Below are 20,229 nucleotides of genomic sequence, written 5' to 3'. Positions count from 1 at the left end.
TCCAAAGTCTTTCTTGAACTCAGAATATTCACGCTGTGAACAGAGTGAAAATACTGTATTCATTTCTGCCAGTGAAGCAACACTACGAACCACAACACAGAAACAACTGAAAACAGACTGCAGAAATATCAACAGCAGCAATAAAGTCGATGCCTTAATGTCAGTGTTCGGGTTGAATTATATGAAAAAGAACATGAGATCATATTTTCCCGGATATAATTTCAATATTTTCATTTCGACCGCCCTCACAGTTTGACTGCAAGAGAATTAAATGAAATAAATGAAACAATAAGACGGAGCTTATTGTGGAAATCTTTAAGAAGCTATTAAAACAATTCGAAGACAAATACAAATGACTTATTTTGGTTGTTGTTAATGAAATGGCTCAATTTCACAACAAAACCCTCCTCAGTATTGCTTCACCTGCATAAAGTCACCGGGTGTACACCTTCCCCTCAGTAACTACTGTAACTGTAACAAACAACTCTGATCCACAAGATATAGTAAAATACGATTCACTGCATCAAAGCGGCAGTACTCACTGTCCCCAGTTTCTCCTCTACCTCAAGTCATTTAGATGATATTTTCAATCGCTTCACACATAAAAAGGACAAAAGAGTGAGATCCGAGTTTTGTCTGCCTCTTCATCTCTGAACCCTTTGGACTTGTGACGGGGAGCCGATTGAAGGGTAAGTAGTGCATTTTGGAGAATGAATTCTTTAGATGATAGAAAAGAGAAGAGGAAAAAAAAAAGAGGGAGAAACAAGAGAAACCCAGAACATAAGCCTGTGATTCCATTATTAGTCTCAGTTCTCCTTTTTCTCGCTTTTCATTTGTGATGGCTGGATAATTAAACCTCTATAGTATTGTCTTCCATCTTCCTTGCCCCACTTCCAGCAATATGAATTCCCCTATGGGCAACTTTAAAAAGGGCCTTTTTAGACATCTGTTTTTCAGATCACTATGCACCCCCCCCCCCCCACCCGTTCCATTAATTTGTGTTCTCTGTGAGAGTAGAAAGACGCACGTCAGGACAGAGATGAACATACATGTTTTGAGTAAAAAAAAGAAAGAAAAAAAATCCTCAACATTTTTGCATTTAAAAAAAGAAATTCAAAGAAAGTAAGAACAACACCAAAATATTCTTTTTCAACTTTCTTTTTTATTCTACAATGCAGCTATTAAAACACCCAAATCAAACCTTAAATGTGCACCGTAAGACATCAGATAGCAGCTCAGAGGCTGAAATGGTACAGAGCTTAATTTAAAAGCAGTCGCGTTCTCCCCTCAAGCTGGAAGGAGGCAGCTTGTCAATTACGATCTCTGCTCTGACAGAGGCTCTGGGCGCCACGAGAAACAAGGAGGAACGCAACAAAGCATGAAAAAGAAATGAGTAGAAAAACTGGTAACGCTATTTAAATAAATAAATTTTAAAAATAGGAACTGAGACGGAGGTGCGCCAGTTCAAGTATATAAAGTTTATAAAGTCCTCTAATTAACCCTTTAGCGGCCATAATATTACGTTTGGCGGCGCGTCCTCGCTTCACGTTTCTTCCCAACAATAAAAAGTTTGACAGTCACGGGACTCCAGATTAAATGGTTGTGCTGAAACGCAGAGATGGGAGCGACTTGTGTGTGATTTGTAGACTTATTGAAAATGGAACATTTTGTTTTGGCCTATTTGCTTTGGTAATAAATCCATAGTCTCATTCAGTGGACCTGATTGGTGCTTTAGAACAGTAATATAAAAATATTCACACTGTATTTGTTGATATGCATAGTCGACAGTATGGCCATTTAAATACACACTTTATGAGAAGTCACAACTAAATACCGTAATTATTCCTGAGATATTTAGTGACACTTGTTCAATTATGCCCTTTGCATTGTATGTACATGGTATATAAGAGTTTTTAGTCTTACAGGTTGTAAACTCACAGAATTCAAAGGGTCTAATATTTAATTATAGCATTAGAAATGGTAAAATATAAAGGGTTGCAGGTTTCATATAATTAAAAAAAAAGCTTGTTAACAACCAGGTGTATGAAAGAAAATGTTTGTCAACATGTATTGACAAATATGGTTTTACAGGCTGATTCAATGTAATCTCTACAAATCAGGCTTGAATTATGAACCGGGATCAAATTCAAAGAAGTATTTTATTCAACCAATACTTTGACTCTTTCCATACAATAAAATGACCAATCACCATACTGAGCTGATAAAGTGCCTTTTGTTGTTAATGATATGTTTTGGTATGTTTGTTGACTCACTGTTTCTTGTGCTGAAATGACATCACCAAATTTAATATTCAAGTTTTATAAAGTTTTGACAGTTTTACCCCCCAAAATTGCATTTTGTTGTGACATTAATACATTTTCTATGTTTGATAAAATTCATGCTTCAGTATCATGTCCTGAAATCAATACTAAACAAAATAGTTAAAGCCCATCGTCTGATTGACTAAATGTAAAGTATGAAATGCTACAATAACATAAAACAATATAAGGCTGAGCGCACGAGTTCTATAAGGAATGGTTTGAATAGCCAATATGAAATATCAAAAAAAGTGCTATTTGAATTAATCAAAAGCATACTTCTCAATAATACTGTTGTTTTATTGGCAGAATAGACTCAACAATTTCCTGACCTGATAAAAATGTAGTTCAGTAAAAAAGGAAATTGAGTGCTTTTGAGTACTTTTAAGTACGGCTGCATGTGCTACTTTACTTTACCTTCAAATAAACTTACATACAATGGATCTCTTTTTTAAATTGTAGAAGATGTTGATAAGTTGCAAATATTCTTAATCAACTTATAACACGTCAGTCTTAATAATACTTTGCTTTATAGTCTATAGTGCAGGTTGTAATGACTTGCTGTGGCGAACACTATAAAACTGAGCAGTCAGATAGATTCATCATCAGGAAAAACTGAGTTTCATGTTCTAGCATCACCAAAGACACAACCAGAGTAGAATTTGTAACTTTACATTAAGTAAACATCAGCCAATGCTCACTGTTTCCTTAATCACTGCATACCTGTGTATTGAGTGTCGTGGCGATGCCTCTTGCAAGACTGTACTAAGGCGACTTACGGAACTCGTACACAAGGTGAATATGTGTATAACAGGCTGAGGTAGACTTTAAAACATCTTTATAAAGACCCTGGGAGTTTATTGCGGAGAACCACAGCTGGTTGGAGTCCTGGACTAGTTGCTGTCCCTTTGACCAGGTAAAGTCTGACTGACTGGCAGGTTTTCATGGAGATACTTCATGGTGCCGCTCTCCGAGAAGTCAGCTGCCGTGTGGCCGTCGCCTCTCAGGACCCACTTGGTGGTGAGGAGCCCCTCCAGGCCCACAGGCCCCCGGGCGTGAATGCGAGCCGTGCTGATGCCCACCTCTGCTCCTGCAGAGAATAAAGAAGGCGGCAGGCCAGCGTTCAGGGAAAATACAATGAAGCAGGATGCTGAGGAAAAAAAAGAGACTGAAAAGTAAAGTAGTGGGTATCCTAACAAATCTACCACACACCCAGTCCAAACCGGTAGCCATCAGCGAAACGAGAGCTGGCGTTCCAGAAAACACAGGCACTGTCCAGCTGCTGCAGGAACTTCTCCGCTGTGTCCTCTGTGGGAAAGAGTCATGTCTGTCTTTAAGATCTCAGATTGATTAAATTGGCATAATACCGTTTGTTTTGCAGGTACAGCAGATTTGAAGCCATTCTAGCCATTCAAACTTTAGATACACATCACATTTCTGTTGTCATGTTTAAAAGTCTAAATGTCACCAACAGATTTCCTTGAGTTACTCGATTCAATGTCTAAACAGATAATCTAGATTTAGGCTAGCTCGTTTTCTTTTGACCTCACAGGAACCCTTCTTTAATCCTTTTTTGCCAAAAAAAAAGTGATCTTCGTTCATCTACATGCCTCAATATCTCAAACCATCCCTCCTGGACCGGCTTTATGTCCACAATCTCCTCAGTCACATACAGTATTTGGTGAAAGTTACAAGTATTTCATTGAGGTACCTTGTGTATGCCACCAGAGGGCAGCAGTTAATCCTTCACTCCAGATGAGTCAGTGAAGAAATGCGCTTTTGAAATGGTGCTCAATGATTCGATTGTCAAAAGAAAGTGGAAAACACTCAGTATATCTATTTAAATCTTGCAGTTTCACTTTTATGTTAAAGAATCATTTAGTTTACAACAAGTTTGCTTGAGCATTTCTGTGGAATTAGAAAAAAAGAAAGATGAAAAATGGCAAAGTGTCAACACTGTCCACGTGCAATATGGTCACAGCCTGTAAAATCAGGGAATCCTCTGCGGGGGCTGCACAGGACAGTTTCCATCACAACATGTTAGGCAAGATGCCGTGTGATGGCTCTCTTCAAAAGACAGGGGAATGTTTGAGCGTGATTCAAAGTTATGACGGGGACGAGTCTTTTAAACTGTGAATCATCTGCTGTACATTTTAAATGGCTTCTGTCCACTACATTAGAGTCACAAAGGGAGGGTGTGCACTCATCTTGACAACAAAATGTCACTGCTCATTAGCCGCCGTGGCAGAAAGTGAGCGGGAAGGGGAAATAAATCGACAACGGTGAGCGGGAGAACTTGATGAATGTTGGAAGGTGACGGAGAGAGGCGTGGACCGGGACGACGCCGACCAGAACTGACAGATGCATCTTGGACAGAGTGAGGCAAGATGTGACTGAAGTAGTGGGCGAGTGCTGGTGGTTTTAAAATGCTAATTAACAGGGTGAGCCGCAGTGTCACCTACCATTTTCCGTGATGATGACGTCCGTGTGGGAGCTGCCGTACTTGTGTATATGGTCCACGGCCTCCTGCATGCTGTCCACCACCTCCATGCAGCACTCCAGGTCTCCGTACTCTGTCCTGAGGGACTTGGCCTCTGAGGGGCTGAACGTCAGGTAGGAGGCGAACCGAGGGCCTGCGTGAATCTTGACCTGATGATGACATGCAACAGATGCAGGATCACTCAAAGGGAACAACACTGAAACAATAATACAAACAAAAACAGACGGCTCTTTCATTTAGCACCTAAAACCATATATATATAAATGACACTATAATGATTTTCTTTTCCTGTTGTTTTATCTGTATAGTAAATCAACCTGTCAATTTTGTTTATTTGGCCTAAATGACAATCCAAAGTTATTTTCAAGTTGAAATATTCTGAACTAATCAGTTTTATTTAAAAGTATTTGAGAAAACCGATTTGGCCATTCGTTCAACAGGGCGACGAGACGCTTGTGTTATTTTACCCGTTCAGTGCGCAGCATGTCAATTATTTGATCGAACAGAGGAGTCCTGAGGATGTCCCGGTGGATCAGCAGAGTTTCCATTGCATTGCATGCAGCTGGGTAGTCACACTTGGAGTCCCTCACTGGAACAAGATAGCAGCAATTTATATCACGAAGCCTGTCTTGCAAGTACTTAACCTTTATTGTAGAAGACATCTGTGATATGGGATGAAATGTTCATTTTACTGACCTATTTTAATGACTTTATCCACGCTGGCCTCGGCATCGACGTAGACGTGGCAGATTCCCTCGCTGTGGCCCAGCACCGGGATGCCCTTGGCCGCTCGCTGAATGTCTCGCACCAGCTGGGAGGAACCTCGCGGGATGATCAAGTCAATCACCTTGTCCAGTCGGCACAGATCCTCAACCTCCTCGCGGGTGCTCACCTTGCTCGTCGGAACCGGGCCGAGAGTTTATGTTGGAGTTATTAGGAAAACAAATGACATTCCGCGAAGCTGACGGGTGAATGACGGAGGTGGGGCACTCTGACCCCACGTCAGTGAGATGTGACAAGCATGCGGAGATTGTATTCATGCTGCCTTTGAACGACAAATGAGCTCACCAGCTGCACGGCCTCTCTGACGCCGTGCATGGAAAGAGCCTCCTGGGTGAGCTGGTGGAGCACGCGGTTGGTGTTGGCTGCCTCTTTACCCCCCTTCAACAGAAGAGCGTTGCCACTGGCTATGGCCAGGGCGGACACCTGCACACCAAATAAATATGGGGATAAATGAGTGAGACAGGAGCAGATTTGTTTTTTTTTTCTTTTTTCTTCAAAAACTTGATGAAATAGACGGGACTATTAGGAAAAAAAGAAAAAAAGGACCTGTGGCAGGCAGTCCGGTCGGGCCTCAAAGATGACAAGAAGCACGCCAATAGGTACTGTGATCTGCTCCAGCTCCAGGTTGTGAGCCACCCTGGTCCTGCGCAGCACACGGCCCACACTGTCCTGGGCGGCCGCGGCTATCTGACGCAGGCCGATGGCCAGGCTGTTGAGTTTGGAAGGTGACAGGCTCAGACGCTTCAGCATGGCTGGAAGCAAATGGCCTGTGAGAGGAGAAGGCAGAGTGAGTCTTCAGACTAGAGAGAAAGTAATGGTTGCCCTCTGGTGGCGAGTTATGGATTAGAAATATGACTATAATGGATAGATAATAGTGGATAGCACTCAAGGAGGGCTTTTCATATCACTCTAAAAAAAAAAAAAAAACACCCCAAAGCACAAGGCTGCACAGTCCATATCATCACCTTTAACAAATATTTACTTCAGTATTAATAACAACTAAGCAGGGCACACGAGAGGCAGTGAAGACTTAAACAGTGGTGCACATTTCAGGTACTACGCCGCGTCGCCTTTAAACCTAAACACAGACGCTATGTGATAATCTTGATACCTGCACTGACAGCCAGGTCCATGTCCATTTTGTTTGCAGCCAGAATTTCTTCCTTCCTTTCAGTCAAAAGGTCTGCGAGACGACAGATGATCTCACTTCTCTGACAACACAAATTACGGGTATTGATCATTTCTCCACAGCTCACAACTGTGGGTCTTTGTAAGATTTTGAACGCTATACAATCATGGACACAATGCATTTATCGAATGGGAACTTCACTTTGTGACATTTTGCATCCAAAAACGATGCATTACCTGATCTGGAAGCAGTGAGGCAAGGCTTCTACCACAGTTACTCGCCATTTCTGTCTGCTCCTCCACTGATGGTCCTGCAGGGCAGCAGCGCAGCAGATGAAGGCCAGCGGACGCCGCGGCGATGCGAGACAGACAGCGATCGTTCGGCTTACCTGCAGGTTTGATTTCAGAGAAGAAGGTTCCTACTTTCTTCCCTTCGACAATGTCGGTGATGACGTGGCCCGTGACTTTGGGATGAGTGCCGTTGGCAATGACCACCGAGGTGCCGCCCTGGAGCGCCCAGAGAGCAGCCTTCACCTGCGGGAACCGGAGTTACACGCCATGTTAGTGAAACCTTCAAACTGGTCCTGCGCATGTCTACCTGTACATTTACAAAGGGACACATTGGTTTCCGAATCTGATGTTGCTGTTCTGTCCGGCAACTGAGGACAAAAGACAAATTAATTCAGAAACGTGTACTATGTATACTGCAAGAATGTCAATACATTTCAACGAAGAGTACGTTAAAAACTTACTGGGCAGAGTGGTCATCTCTCAAGTGGAATTGGTTGCGCGTCCATTTACCATTTATAGAAAAATATATATTTAAGAATTATTGTATATCAGGTGTATTCAGGGAACATAAAGTCCCATTTGACTGCAGAGGATCCAGACTGGTTTCTTGGTTTTAGTGCAGAGCTACAAGAACATCATGATTTGTTTTTCTTTTCTTTTCTTTTCATTTTTTTTTTTTACAAAACCTGTGTGCTTTAGTAATTCTCGCTAAACAGAACATGACTTCTGCAGCCATGAGCACGCACGGCTCTTACATATTAATCGATTGTAAAATCTGCTAGCAATGAGGAAACAGGCTTTCACAACAGCCTCCTGCCACAATCTGCTGTGTTGTTTTATCTGCTAATTCTTCCTAAAAATGCATGACCCAAGGTCGACACACTTGCAACAGCTGTTGCGTTAATTGAAAATTTGTACTTAATGAATTCTTTCTTTGTAATTTTTACTTAAAGCCAGATTGGACTCTCTTTTGGCCTGCAGGCGACATACTTAATACTCCGGCTAAATACTTTAAGCAGCACATTGGTGTGGTGGTTAGCTCCATAAGGAAAATGTCTCTGGTCCAAGTCCAGGTTTGACTTTTCTTGGCTCTACTTTGCTGCACTGTGGACCGATTGTCCAGGGTTTAGCCTGCCTTTGACCGCAGGCAGCTGGGATGTTGGATCAAGCAGTACAGAAAACAGATGGATAGACTGGGCACTGTTTGGCTGATATAGTTTTGAATAACTTCATATAGCGAGAACAATAATTACCAGCATGGACCTCTCCATTATTTGGGAGGCTAATTAATAAAAATAAATACATAAACAAACAGTTCACATTTGTTTAGCTGCAATGTTGAAATGTCCGAACTACTAAACGGGCGTTCGTTGTTGGAACAATAAAAATTCAACTGTTTTCTGAAAGCTCCAAAACTTCCCTTTTCAGCCAAAATCCAGGTATTGTGGGAATTTCATTCATGTGGACAAGCGGACTGTTATGTGGGCTTGTATCTGCAGCCAGAGAAAAGCTGCTCCTGGTACCACAGAGACCTTTGAATATGAAGCGACTGTGTCTGCAGCCAGAGGAGAAAGTGGCAAAAAGGCCCGGACATAGTTTGTATTCTGTGGCCTATTTGCACAAAATATGAATCGAAGACTCAAACACTTCAGTCCCAAATGAAAAAACAAACAAACATTTGTTCAAATTTCAAGAGTCAAATAGGATTTGGTATTATTTTAGATAAATTAAACAATTACCATGATAACAAAAGCGTTATAGAAAATATCGGCAAAATCACTTTTGCACAATATATCTTCTAAATGTTTTAATTTCAAAGTAAAAAAAGGTATTGGTGGATATGTTAAATAAAATCAAACTGTTTGTTTCCATTGTCTATCTTCTGATTTATAAAATAGTGACAGTTGGATTGGTAAAACGCTTCAGAAAAATGTCTTGTGCTGTATCACATATTCTATATATACATATTAGGTGAAGTTACTTTCCTGTCAAAAGTTCTTGTGTTTGTTGTAATTCTGAAAATATGTAAGATCATCTCATCAGTTGGATTGGACCCTATTGGGTGAGTTTTGGCCGTCAGTTTTCTGCAATATATGAATTCAGCTGAAGGCTTGTCTCCTGTTGTAAACATCGAAATAAACAAAAATAACCACAGCATCCAAAAAGCATTTAACTTTACCCAAATAAATAAAGTTAATCAAGATCACGCTTGAATGTAGATTTTAATGTGAAGAAACGTTTCCATGACCCACCTTGGCCTCCATACCACCCAGTCCCACTCTGGACTTTGTCCCGTAGGTAATGGACTGCTGGTCTCCGGGGTAGAAGATATCAATGAGTTTGGCGTCATCTGTTCCAGGGGGACTGTTGTAAAGTCCTACATTATGAAGAACAAGCCAAAGAAAATCAATCTGGATGACAAATACGCAATAATGCAACAATATTTTATGTGCAGTTTTATCAGAGTGATGCAAAAATCCCAATCAGTCTGACCTGGAGTTCAACTCTTAAAAATACATATAGAAAACAACTTTAACTTCCTCAGTTGATGCCGACTGACTGCAGAGACTTGACAAGTCGTGGGTGCATGGCGGCGCTGTGACGACCCCATCAGCATTCATTTCAAACATGAAGGCAGAAGGTCTGTGTTTGTCTTTCTCACAGGAGTCTCATTTGACCCTGAAAGTGCTGCTTCTTCCCCTCCGGTGAGGAGCGCAGACAGATGGTGTTGTTACCTAACAGCTGACCCAGACTGTTGGTGTGGAAACGCACACATACCTTCCACGTCAGACAGCGCGATGAGCAGGTCAGCCCTCATCTCGACGGCGAGCCGCGCTGCCAGGCTGTCGTTGTCCTTAATGCTGATCACCTAAGCAATCACAAGAATTGCTGACATGAGCTCCCGAGGACCGAACAGTAGCAGCAGGAAGTCAACCGCCCGCCAATAAATCAGTCTTCTCTATTCGGCTGGAGCCGAGCTGATGAATAAAAACAAAACCTCAACTCGAATGTACTGTCACTGTTTGCTGTACCATCAGGGAGAAAGTCAAACGGTAATTATCAGGTAACCAGGGATCCAGCTTCTTGTGCCAATTTGTATTAGATAAGAAAGTAAACACTTTAAGAAGCGGAGCCAAATTAAATCCACGGGAGGTTTTCAAAAGAATGATATATTGCATATGCGAGGATATAAACGGAGTTGGCCCAAAGATAGAAATAGAAATAGGATGTTTTTCCACTATAAGGTGTTTGGCTCAGATGTGGCTGCCTCTTCGTACTCTTCCCCCTCGTGACTCTGCTGACAGTTTAGTATCGCATGCCTCAAGTTGTATGCACTCGAGTGCAAGCACTAAGCGTACCGATATGATGGCTAAATGTCAATTAAATGAAAACACCCAGCATTCACTAGCTGTAAATATGGTGGAAGAGCCACTAAGTTTTTAGTTTGGGGAATGACTGTCCTATGCTTGACATAGTTTGCTTTTGTCACTTTGCCTCAAGTCATTGTCATACAAAATAAGGTGTACATTACATTGCTGTGGCAAAGCTTGATGGTAACACCTGACTGACCGCAGCTCAGCTGCTTAATGTACCCCCCCCCCCCCCCAAATAAAATGATCTAGCCTCAATGAAATGTGTCTGTTATTCTGTGTAAGAGAACAAAACGAGCATTTTCATCAACGCAAAGTTAGACCTGCATGCATCTCAATCCACCCCCTCCCAGCATGCACATGCCTCAGTAGTGGAGTTGGGGAGGTGATGCAGGGTGGCGTTCCAGGAAAAAAAACAACAACAACAACAAAAAAAAGGGTTACTGAATACTAAACATATACATTACATTGAAAAAATGTCTCTGAAAACCCCTCAGCACTCCTGCTGTCACCATCAGGAGCACCAGCGTCGCCCCCATGCTGTCTATACCCACATTTACCCCCTGCAGGTCGCTGTTGGGCTCCGGAGGGGGAACCACAGCGTCGTTGGTATTGATGATGGGCACGATGTTCATACGCAGCAGCTCCTGCAGCGTGCTGCTCAGGTTCTGCCTCTTTTGGTCATCATGAAAATCCAGATTTGTCACCAAGACCTGACAGCAAAGAATAGAGCAAAACGTTTTTTTTCTTTCCAGAGCCATGAGTGATGAAAAGACACATGTGCAGCATCTGTTTACGATGCACGTACCTGTGCAGTGCACGTGCTGTACTGGGTGAACATGGCCTCGTATAAAGCCATCAGGCCACTCTGTCCTGCTGCGGCACAGGCTCGGGCCTCCAGCTCCGGCGCGGACTGCAATGCAAGTGCAAAACCCTTCCTTTATGCAAATCCTCCAACAGATGTTCGATTAAATGATAAAGGTCCAGAAGGTATTCACACGAGGAAGATTAAATTCAGCAGACAGCTAAGTGGGCCTAATAGATTTGGCACAAGCTGTTACAAAGAAACTTGGGGCCGCCCTATGATGGCGTAAATATGTTGCATGCTAATATTTATTGAAACACACTTGTGACTATATTCAAAAGAGCTGCATGACAAATAGAATTTGAATTGGCATATTTCCATGTATATTTTATCAGTGTTAAACTCCACTCTGACAAAAGAAGCACAAAAATAAACAGGAAATTTAGATTCTCAAATGCAGTGCCATGTCATCAAGAAGTACGGTTGGAGTGTGGGTTGTCAGAGTTTGCATGTTTCCCCTCTGGCTTTCCCTCGACATGCATTTGAGGCTAATTGGTGCTACACAAAAAAAAAAAAAAAAGATCCTCGATGGTTCCTTACCATGTCTTTGAGTGGACTGTGTCCGGAGTGCAGCGCCTGCCGGACACTCTGGGACAACAGGATCTCATGTCTCAGCCTCTGCTTTCCAAAGGCAACGGCACCACTGGTGACGATCAACATCTCCCTGCCTTGATTCTGCAACATCGCCACCTATAAAACAACAACATAGCTTTTTAGTAACACACGTTATTTTCCTGTTTGGAGAGGAAAAAAGATTCAGCCTTTATTGTCAGTTCTTCCCAAATCAACCCACAACTACATATTTCTATGTCTAAAGGGAGCAACCAGAATGTTTTGTGAACTTTGATATAGGGAATAAATTACTGTCTGTCTGAGCAAATTAAACAAAAAATTAAAAAGCAAAATGCATTCTGCTTTTATTTGTTTAGTACTTCAGGTATGTATAACTTTAACTGATAGTAAAAATGGGCCAGTTTACTGCTGTAATATACATAAACAGGAGAGACAAACTAGAAAGTAAATTTGAAATCAGGAGCAATGAAGTACAAATAAAATATTATTTATTGTTGTTTAGGTTACATTCTTTTAGAAATATGCCTAGGTACTTTTCAAACGTTTGAAGCAACAGAAAGTAGATTCTAGATAGTCACATACTGTTGTAGTTTAATTCACAAACACCAGAAAGGATGGTGGACATTCTGCATGAGCACCCAAATGTGAAAACTGTTGTGCTGCACATTGGTGCAGTAAAGATTTTCTCCGAAGGCCGCAGTTATTTTGCTAAAGCAAAGGGTTGAAACTCTTCTACTTGTGTCAGATATCTGTCACTGCCATCAAGAACAACAGAAAGGAGATGTTGCCAATGGAGGACAGAACAAAATCATCCATCTGTTCCACTGACAACTGTACATATTTGTTAACGTAAAGCACTTTGAATTATAGTACTGCTAAAATGCGATATACAAATAAAGCTGCCCTGCTGCCTCATAAGAATAAATATATAGGAAATTGCAGATGACAAAATCTCACTGTGAAAACGTCTAATAATGAAAACCGTCACTACTGCATACACGACGTGTGCATAGATCTCCTGGTGGAGTTGTACAGGTGAGTTACTGGATGCCGTGTTTTGGTTTCAATAAAAGAAATGACATTGAGTACGTAGCAGGTTTGCATGTCCCCAAATGTAAAACAGACGGCAAGACAGCCTTTATTGCACTGTGGTGTTTCTTCTATACTTCAAACACCAAAAGAGCGTTTCTGCGTTTTACCTGCTCCACGATGGAGGCCAGCCTCCCCAGAGCCAAGCCACACTCATCCCCTCGAGTGACCACAGCACTGCCCAGCTTCACCACAATTCTCTTGGCGTGACGGAGTTCACGCCGGTGTGCGAAGGAGCTGCCATGAGCCCGTCTGTGGGAAACTGTAGAAGTTGATTTAAAACTGAGTTAAAACTGAAAAAAAAAAAAAAAAAAACACTTTTACTGATTTATTCATTTTTTTCCTTTTAGTATTTCTGAAGATCAACTCATATTTAATAGTTTTACACATGTCAATTGTTGAATTTCCTTTATTCTTTTCCTTATTCCCTTTTCATCACTGTGTAAGCCGGCATGCTTTGCTTTACGTTTGTTCCACTGATCGCATGAATGAGGTATCCTCTTTTACATTCATCTGTGACCTGGGAAACAGATAATCGCGGGCTTCAAACTGCCACATCAGCGGGTCGAGCAGGAAAAAAAAAAAAAAAAAAAAAAGCCTGTGCTGACAATACACATCCCTCTGGAGCAGTGAGGCGCAATGAGAGGGGTGGCAGAGAGAGCAAAGCCCAATAGCATCTTGTACAGGTTCAAGTAGGTCAGGAACCTTCCCGCAGGCACAACATCTCAAAGTCTGCACATCTTGTTAACAGATACACATCTGGAATGCACTTGTATCTGCCAGCGCGTACGCAGCTTTTATTGCAAATTTTACCGGCAAAACATCAACAAGTGGCGTGTTCAATGCAAAGCCTTCAAATTATGGTGATCTCAATGCTGCGGAGGATGGAACATGTGTATCTTCTAAAGCAACATTCTGTTTATCTTCTTTAGCAATATTCTCTTTATAAAAATAGTTCATTTAAAAAGAGAGAGAATACAGAATATGTCGATTTTTGCATCAATGAGGCGGGAGTCAGCTGATTATCATAACGTTTTATATTAAAACACTTCATTAATAGTTCAACTGGTTCTGGGACTGCACAATTTAGGGAAATGCTGATCTGCAGCACATACAACTCGCAAAGGTCTATAATGGTGTTGTGAAATGTTGATTCAACAAATCTCTTGTAGAACATGTCACATTAAAGGAAGCAACAATTAAGAGTTAACCTATCATACAAAAAATAAAGACGACATTCCAGTTATGAATCACAAAATAGAATGAGTGATCATATTATGGAATTTTGTGAGACAAAAGCAAAGATGAAAAGCTGGCGCTTCAAAGTGCACAGGTTTGTTTAGAATAGCAGAGAATACATACAAACCAATAGGTGGACAGTAAAGCAGCAGGTCTGAGCAGAACTTTATTGAACTGCCATCTCTGGTCTTTTCCTCAGTTTATATATATATATATAAAAGCAATAATCACCCCAGAATAACTGTTGTCTTTCCTTGGCACCTTGAAGTTATGTTGCCTCATAAAAATAATCTATATCGGAGCAGTTTGACTCTCCTTACAGTGGAGACTGCTTCAAAGAAGTCTGAAATCCAAATATTACAAATACATACATTCACATGACAGCACTATAGCCTGTCTACTACTACAAAACCTCTCTAATCTGTGGTTCAGATGTGCTGTTTTATTGTGTAATTGGTGTTGCTGGGTGATCAAACTGCCCAGTACGCACCTTGTGTATACAGAGTAGATGTAGTGTCCCTTACCTTGAGTCAGAGAACTGGCCAGCAAACGATAAACCTGTCTGGGTGAATCCTGTGGGATCAGCCTGTGCAGCATCATGCTCATTTTAGAGCCTTTATCATCAGAGACAAACACAAAAAAACACTGAAACAGCACCATGAAACGCATTAAACGTTGTTCATTAAAAAAAAAAGTCTAGTGTGAAGAGTTTAGTTAAAATATAAACTGTTGAAATAAGAGGTTTGATTTAATCCCTACTGAGGTACTTTATGTCCCACTTTACCTGTTTCTGGGTTTGCAGCAGCTCTGTCTTCTCATAAAGTTTTTTTTTTTTTTTCTTGCAGAAACAGCTTTGTGTTCTTATAAAGTTTCATTCACCTCCTGCTCGTTTCATCCATCAGAAGAGGCTGTGCACGTGTCTGACTCCTCCCCTGATGATGAAACCACCGCGGCCGTTTACAACTAGTTCCGACCCAACGTCGAACAAAAATAAAATAAAGACTCCGAGCAACCTCGGCCAAAACTCAATACACGTCAGTGTAAATTAACACCGCTGAGACGGAATTAAATGTTCAGGAATAAACTCTAAACGCGGAGGGGAAGTGGCAGGAAAATACGTTTAAGCCGGTTAACAGAATGCGGAAGTAAAGAGGAAGTAAGCTATAAGCACTTCGATTTCAAAATAAATGCTCAATGTGTGTTTTTCATGGAGGGAAAATAATCTAAATAATAATTTCAATGTTCTACCAATATAATGAATATGACAATATAGACGCGGGTAACTATGAGTGGAGGCAGAATGCTGCCATCGAGGCTGTATTTTGACGACATTTCATGAACAGTTTTACTCTAAGTACAGTCAATGGTTTATATCTTGACATTTTTATTTAGTCCATATAGACACACACACACACACACACACACACACACACACACACACACACACACACACACACACACACACACACACACACACACACACACACACACACACACACACACACACACACAAAGAAACAGTACACTTTGAGTTTGGTGTTTTCTATGACAATGATTGTGCAGGAAAAGAATCAAACATTGTTTTAATTAATTTGTAAATTTGGATGGATGGATGGATGACACACAGTTCTGTTAAATAAAGCCATCTTGTCTGCTGGATTTTGTTTTGTAACACATATTGAAAACGCATGAGGCCATGCTTTAGCTGTGAGTCCAAAACAGTCCGGATATGTCAGCAATATGCCATTTTCATGCTTGTGACATATAATAAGGATTTATTGTATCGGGTTTATTTTAGTGTGTCATATAAATAGCATACAAATCACCTTTATGATGAAAATAAAGTATGAAACAATTAGCTTTGAGTATCATATAACAAACCTGTATTGACTTTCGTGCTGTTAACTCACAAACGCGTACAAGCATGGGAGTTAATCCCTTGTAAAAGTAAATCAATTGATGAATTGTTTTGATGAGGTCTTTCATGAGCTTGTCACCTTTCATTTACTTCATGTAAGCAGAACAATGACAGGGCTGCAGCAGTGATAAAAGTTCTCTGTACCTGGACTGTCCTGCTGTGCAAAATGAAAAGTAACCCAAGGCAGAGTCGGCTGACACCGTCAAAGTCCCACTGCCCCTAGGACTATAGATAACTAAAATGGTTCCTGCAGGTCTGGCTAATTTGCTTTATTCTATTATATCTGCCCTGTTCTTTTCTTTGTTGTCTGCTTTTGCCCTTTATCTATTCTTCTGTGTTCCTCCTCGCTCTTTTATCTGTCCATCTGACTCAGGGGAAGAAAGTGGCCCCTTACCTTGCTCCTGCCTTCTCTAATCCACTAACTACATGTGCTGTGTGTGGGAGTGTGTGTGATCCTGATGTGTGTACCTGCACGGCATTTATAGTTTGTGTTCACCTGTTCATGTCAAACGCCTTGTGTTTCTTCCTATGGATTCTTGAAATTAAAAGAAGAAAAGGAAAAGGTGTAACAAGTTGAACCTTCAAAGTAACATGATTTAAAGAAATGTTGGTTTTACAATTAAACCATGTGAAATAAACATTGGGTCTATATCAGAATGAGTGTGACCGATGAAATATATCCAGTCTGTTAAATGTACATTTGCCTGATCCTTTTGGTGTTGAGTAAATACTCACATAGCTAATGACATTCCTATTTCCGCAGCTGTACTTTGTGTTTATTGCTAATTGGAAACATATATTTTAATCCGTGACATCGATTGTGAACAGGGAATAAATACACTTTCCCTCCTTATGTCACTATAAAGAGGATTTATTTTGTTTGCGTGTCAAGCAGAGTGCTTTACACAGTTAAACAGCACACCAGGAATTAACTAAAATCACAGAACACAATAAAGGTGCAACACACATATTTAACAAAAAGATAAACATCCGATCATTAGCAAACATCAGCATTTTTGAATTTGTGAGAATAGCATGCTGATGTTTGCATTTACCTCTAAGTACCTGTGCAGTAACTAAACACAGCTTCATTACAGTAAGTCACCGCAGTGTGGATGTTGACTTTTGTTGCCACATGAGTGCAGTTTTCCTTTATTTATGCACGTCATAAAAAACAAAAGTGTCACGCTGACATATAACGATGACAAAGAGACTCGCGCAAATGTTTTCAGGTGCCTTGAATTTCTCATATGATGAAATGGCTTTTCTGTGATTATAGGTGGTAATTTAGTTGTGTGTGTGTGTGTGTGTGTGTGTGTGTGTGTGTGTGTGTGTGTGTGTGTGTGTGTGTGTGTGTGTGTGTGTGTGTGTGTGTGTGTGTGTGTGTGCATTCTTCTTTCTTTCAGCACCACTATTTTGCCTACATAGTTGTCCTCTTTGTGACATACCCGACCAAATGATCAGAACCTCGTACGGCTCACTTTCCAAGTTGTCTTGAAATGAGCTCATCCTCCAATTCATTCATTCTAAAAAATGCATACATACGATCTCATAATAGTAATATAATGATTTTATTACAGATTATGTAATGGTGTTTGATTGCGTGCGATTTTATTGAAAATTGTTTCTCACTAGAGAGACTTTGTGTTTTACATTTTAAAATCACACAAGTGGAGCGATGATGAGTTCGGTCTGTCAGGAGTTTGCATCTTGTCCTTGTCCCTGTGTGGATTTTCAGCGGCTTCACCATCTCCCACAATCTAAAGACTTCTAGGGTGATTCTACTTCCCTTTTTAAAACAAAAATATATATATATTTGCAGTGATTTTGGCACAAAGTAAAAAAAAAGTGAAATGGTAAAGTTTTGCGCAGGAGAGGAAAGAAACACAGAGGATTTACAGATTAATTAAAACATGCAATAATACATCAAGAACATGCACCAGACAAAAATATACTGGTTACCGGTTCATTGTTGACATCAATTGGGCTGCAAGTGTGAAAATGTTTATGGTGACTGTACAGGATGTACACAGTCTCTCACCCTTTGTCATTTGGGATTGGCTGCAAGCCTTCGTGACGTTGAGTTGAATCAAGCAGTTTTTGTCCTTGACAGGTCTGCTGACCTTTTACCTTTTTTATTTATTTTTTTACTTTTTCCATTTTCTTTCATATTGAATAGACAAAATTAACATATAACTTCAGGAGATGCTTTTCATTGCATTTGTTAATTTTCTCACAATAGAATAAAACTAATTCAAAATTATAGATTACAATAATAAGAGGCGATTAGAAATCAGCTATTAGCTCCGTCACTCGAAACCATTTTCATCTGCAATCTGGTGATTTTTTTTTTTTCCCATGATGTAGACATATTTTTTCAGTCTCTGCCTCTTCTCTATTTTGAGGTGATGGATGGGGGGTTAAAGTATCTCGTTGCTGCTGACCTTTTTCAACACCCCCATGCTGTTGGTAAGAGGGAGGAGGAGCCATTGGACACCAAGTGCTTTGTCTTTACAAGGATGCAGTTACTCCCAAAAGAAAGGTCACATCCTGTGAAATAGGAATAAGTTCTGTGGATAAAGTGGGTGTGCTCTTGCTGACTCAGGTAACCTTTGGGTGGCCACAAAGGATGTCGGTGCTTTCCCAGCGATGCGGATGTTTGCGTGTGTCTCTCTCCACCATTTTTGACATTTCCTGACTGCAAACAACAGCAGAGTTGTAGACACGGTGACACTCAAACTGGGGGACACTATAGCCAGATCAGCAACATCAGTAAACATACCAGGAGAGATCACATATAGGTCATCGATCCCAACTGTGACAGTTTATCCACATATCTCTGCTGACTTTCTCCATCCAGATGACTCACTGCTGTGAATGGCTTCACTGCATGGCTTGCTGACATATTTAATCCATACACCACTCCTGCTAATGGCTGTTCTATCATAGTTTTTAACTTGTGATTAATTGTTTATGGCTACTGCAGGCATCCAAAACGGCGACTCAATGATTTATGGCATCATGTAGTCCCGTGAGTGGAAAAACCTCAATACTAAACAAGCAGAATCACATCTCCATACAAACCAACTGGTCTTATTGAAGAAACGTCTACTGCTTTGAAGACTGAACTCGGTAAAGGTGGAAAAAAATAAGTCAAACTCGGCAAAGGAAACATTGTTGTCAAGTTTGTTCTCCATCGTTCCTCATCTCCACCAAAAGCAACATCAAGGCTTCTGGTCAAATGAAACAGAGACGAGTCTGTTTTTGACGTGAAAATGGATCTGTTTGTGTTGTTCGGAACAGGTTGTCTGACAAACCTGCTCTCTTCTGACTGAGTGTAAAAAGGCCCTTTCGAGTGATTGTGTAGATATGCCGGGCCTTTGAGGGGTGGTTGACAGACTTGAAAGCCATATGAGCAGGCCCGCCTTAATGTACCCATAGGCCCCGGGGCTTGAACAGAATTGTAGGCCCCCCCCCCGAATCGCATAAAAAAACCCAACCCTGCAACTCCTACATGTGTCAAAAATAAATGTTAAATGACATCTTGCAATGTGTATCAAAATCTCAATCTTTAATTAAAAAAAACAACAACTACAACTCAACTAAAACAGACTGTCTCTTGCAAACAACAGAAAACATGCTTCAAAAATATGGCAGAAATAATAAATATGAGCAAAGCTATACATCTTAAAAGGGTCTTTTTCTTGACTTTCTGGTTGAGAAGTCTTTAATTATGTCCGTAAAGTCCAAGTCACGAAGTATGTCATTTTCAAGTGACATCAGTGAAAGATGGCTAAGTCTCTCTTGGTGCATCCCTGACCTCAGGCGAGCAAAACACATTCCCACTTTGTGGAGAATAGCAGAGCCACTCTCTATGTACATTTTCCCCATTGATGAGTTTGCGCATGAAATAGCTTTTGGAAAAAAAACGTTTCTGGCTTTTGAACTGGCGTTCTGAAGCAGACACATCAGCGTCCTTATTCTGGCAGCGTTCTGGTCCCATTTTGGCCCAATAGCCACGTACGTTTTCTGCCACACTGGCAGGCTCCCCCCATCGAACAGGGTCTGAGTGAAAGGGGTCCACAATGTTCGAGTCCTCTTCCACTCCTCCTCCTGCTGCGGGAGGAGTGTCTGCTTCAGCGGCGCCTTCCGTC

General features: G+C 41.0%; 1 protein-coding gene across 1 annotated transcript; it reads right to left on the bottom strand.

The window, feature by feature from the left end:
- Window positions 1-3,211: 3,211 nt before the first annotated feature.
- aldh18a1 (aldehyde dehydrogenase 18 family, member A1) lies at window positions 3,212-11,946 on the bottom strand (the record flags this gene model as incomplete). The annotated part of the gene is made up of 15 exons (XM_080516658.1): window positions 11,797-11,946; window positions 11,200-11,304; window positions 10,946-11,104; window positions 9,799-9,889; window positions 9,273-9,397; window positions 7,119-7,263; window positions 6,967-7,040; window positions 6,713-6,812; window positions 6,148-6,368; window positions 5,887-6,024; window positions 5,515-5,710; window positions 5,286-5,407; window positions 4,781-4,967; window positions 3,531-3,626; window positions 3,212-3,408 (listed from the first exon to the last, which is right to left on the bottom strand). The coding sequence occupies exons 1-15, from the start codon at window positions 11,938-11,940 to the stop codon at window positions 3,212-3,214; spliced, it is 2,100 nt and encodes a 699-aa protein (XP_080372784.1). The 5' UTR covers window positions 11,941-11,946.
- Between the last annotated feature and the right edge of the window lie 8,283 nt (window positions 11,947-20,229).

The sequence above is a fragment of the Blennius ocellaris genome (genome assembly GCF_963422515.1).
Source record: "Blennius ocellaris genome assembly, chromosome: 21".
In the NCBI taxonomy this organism is placed as follows: domain Eukaryota; kingdom Metazoa; phylum Chordata; class Actinopteri; order Blenniiformes; family Blenniidae; genus Blennius; species Blennius ocellaris.
Note: the sequence above shows the minus strand (reverse complement) of the source record. Positions and strands in the feature narration are given on the sequence as shown.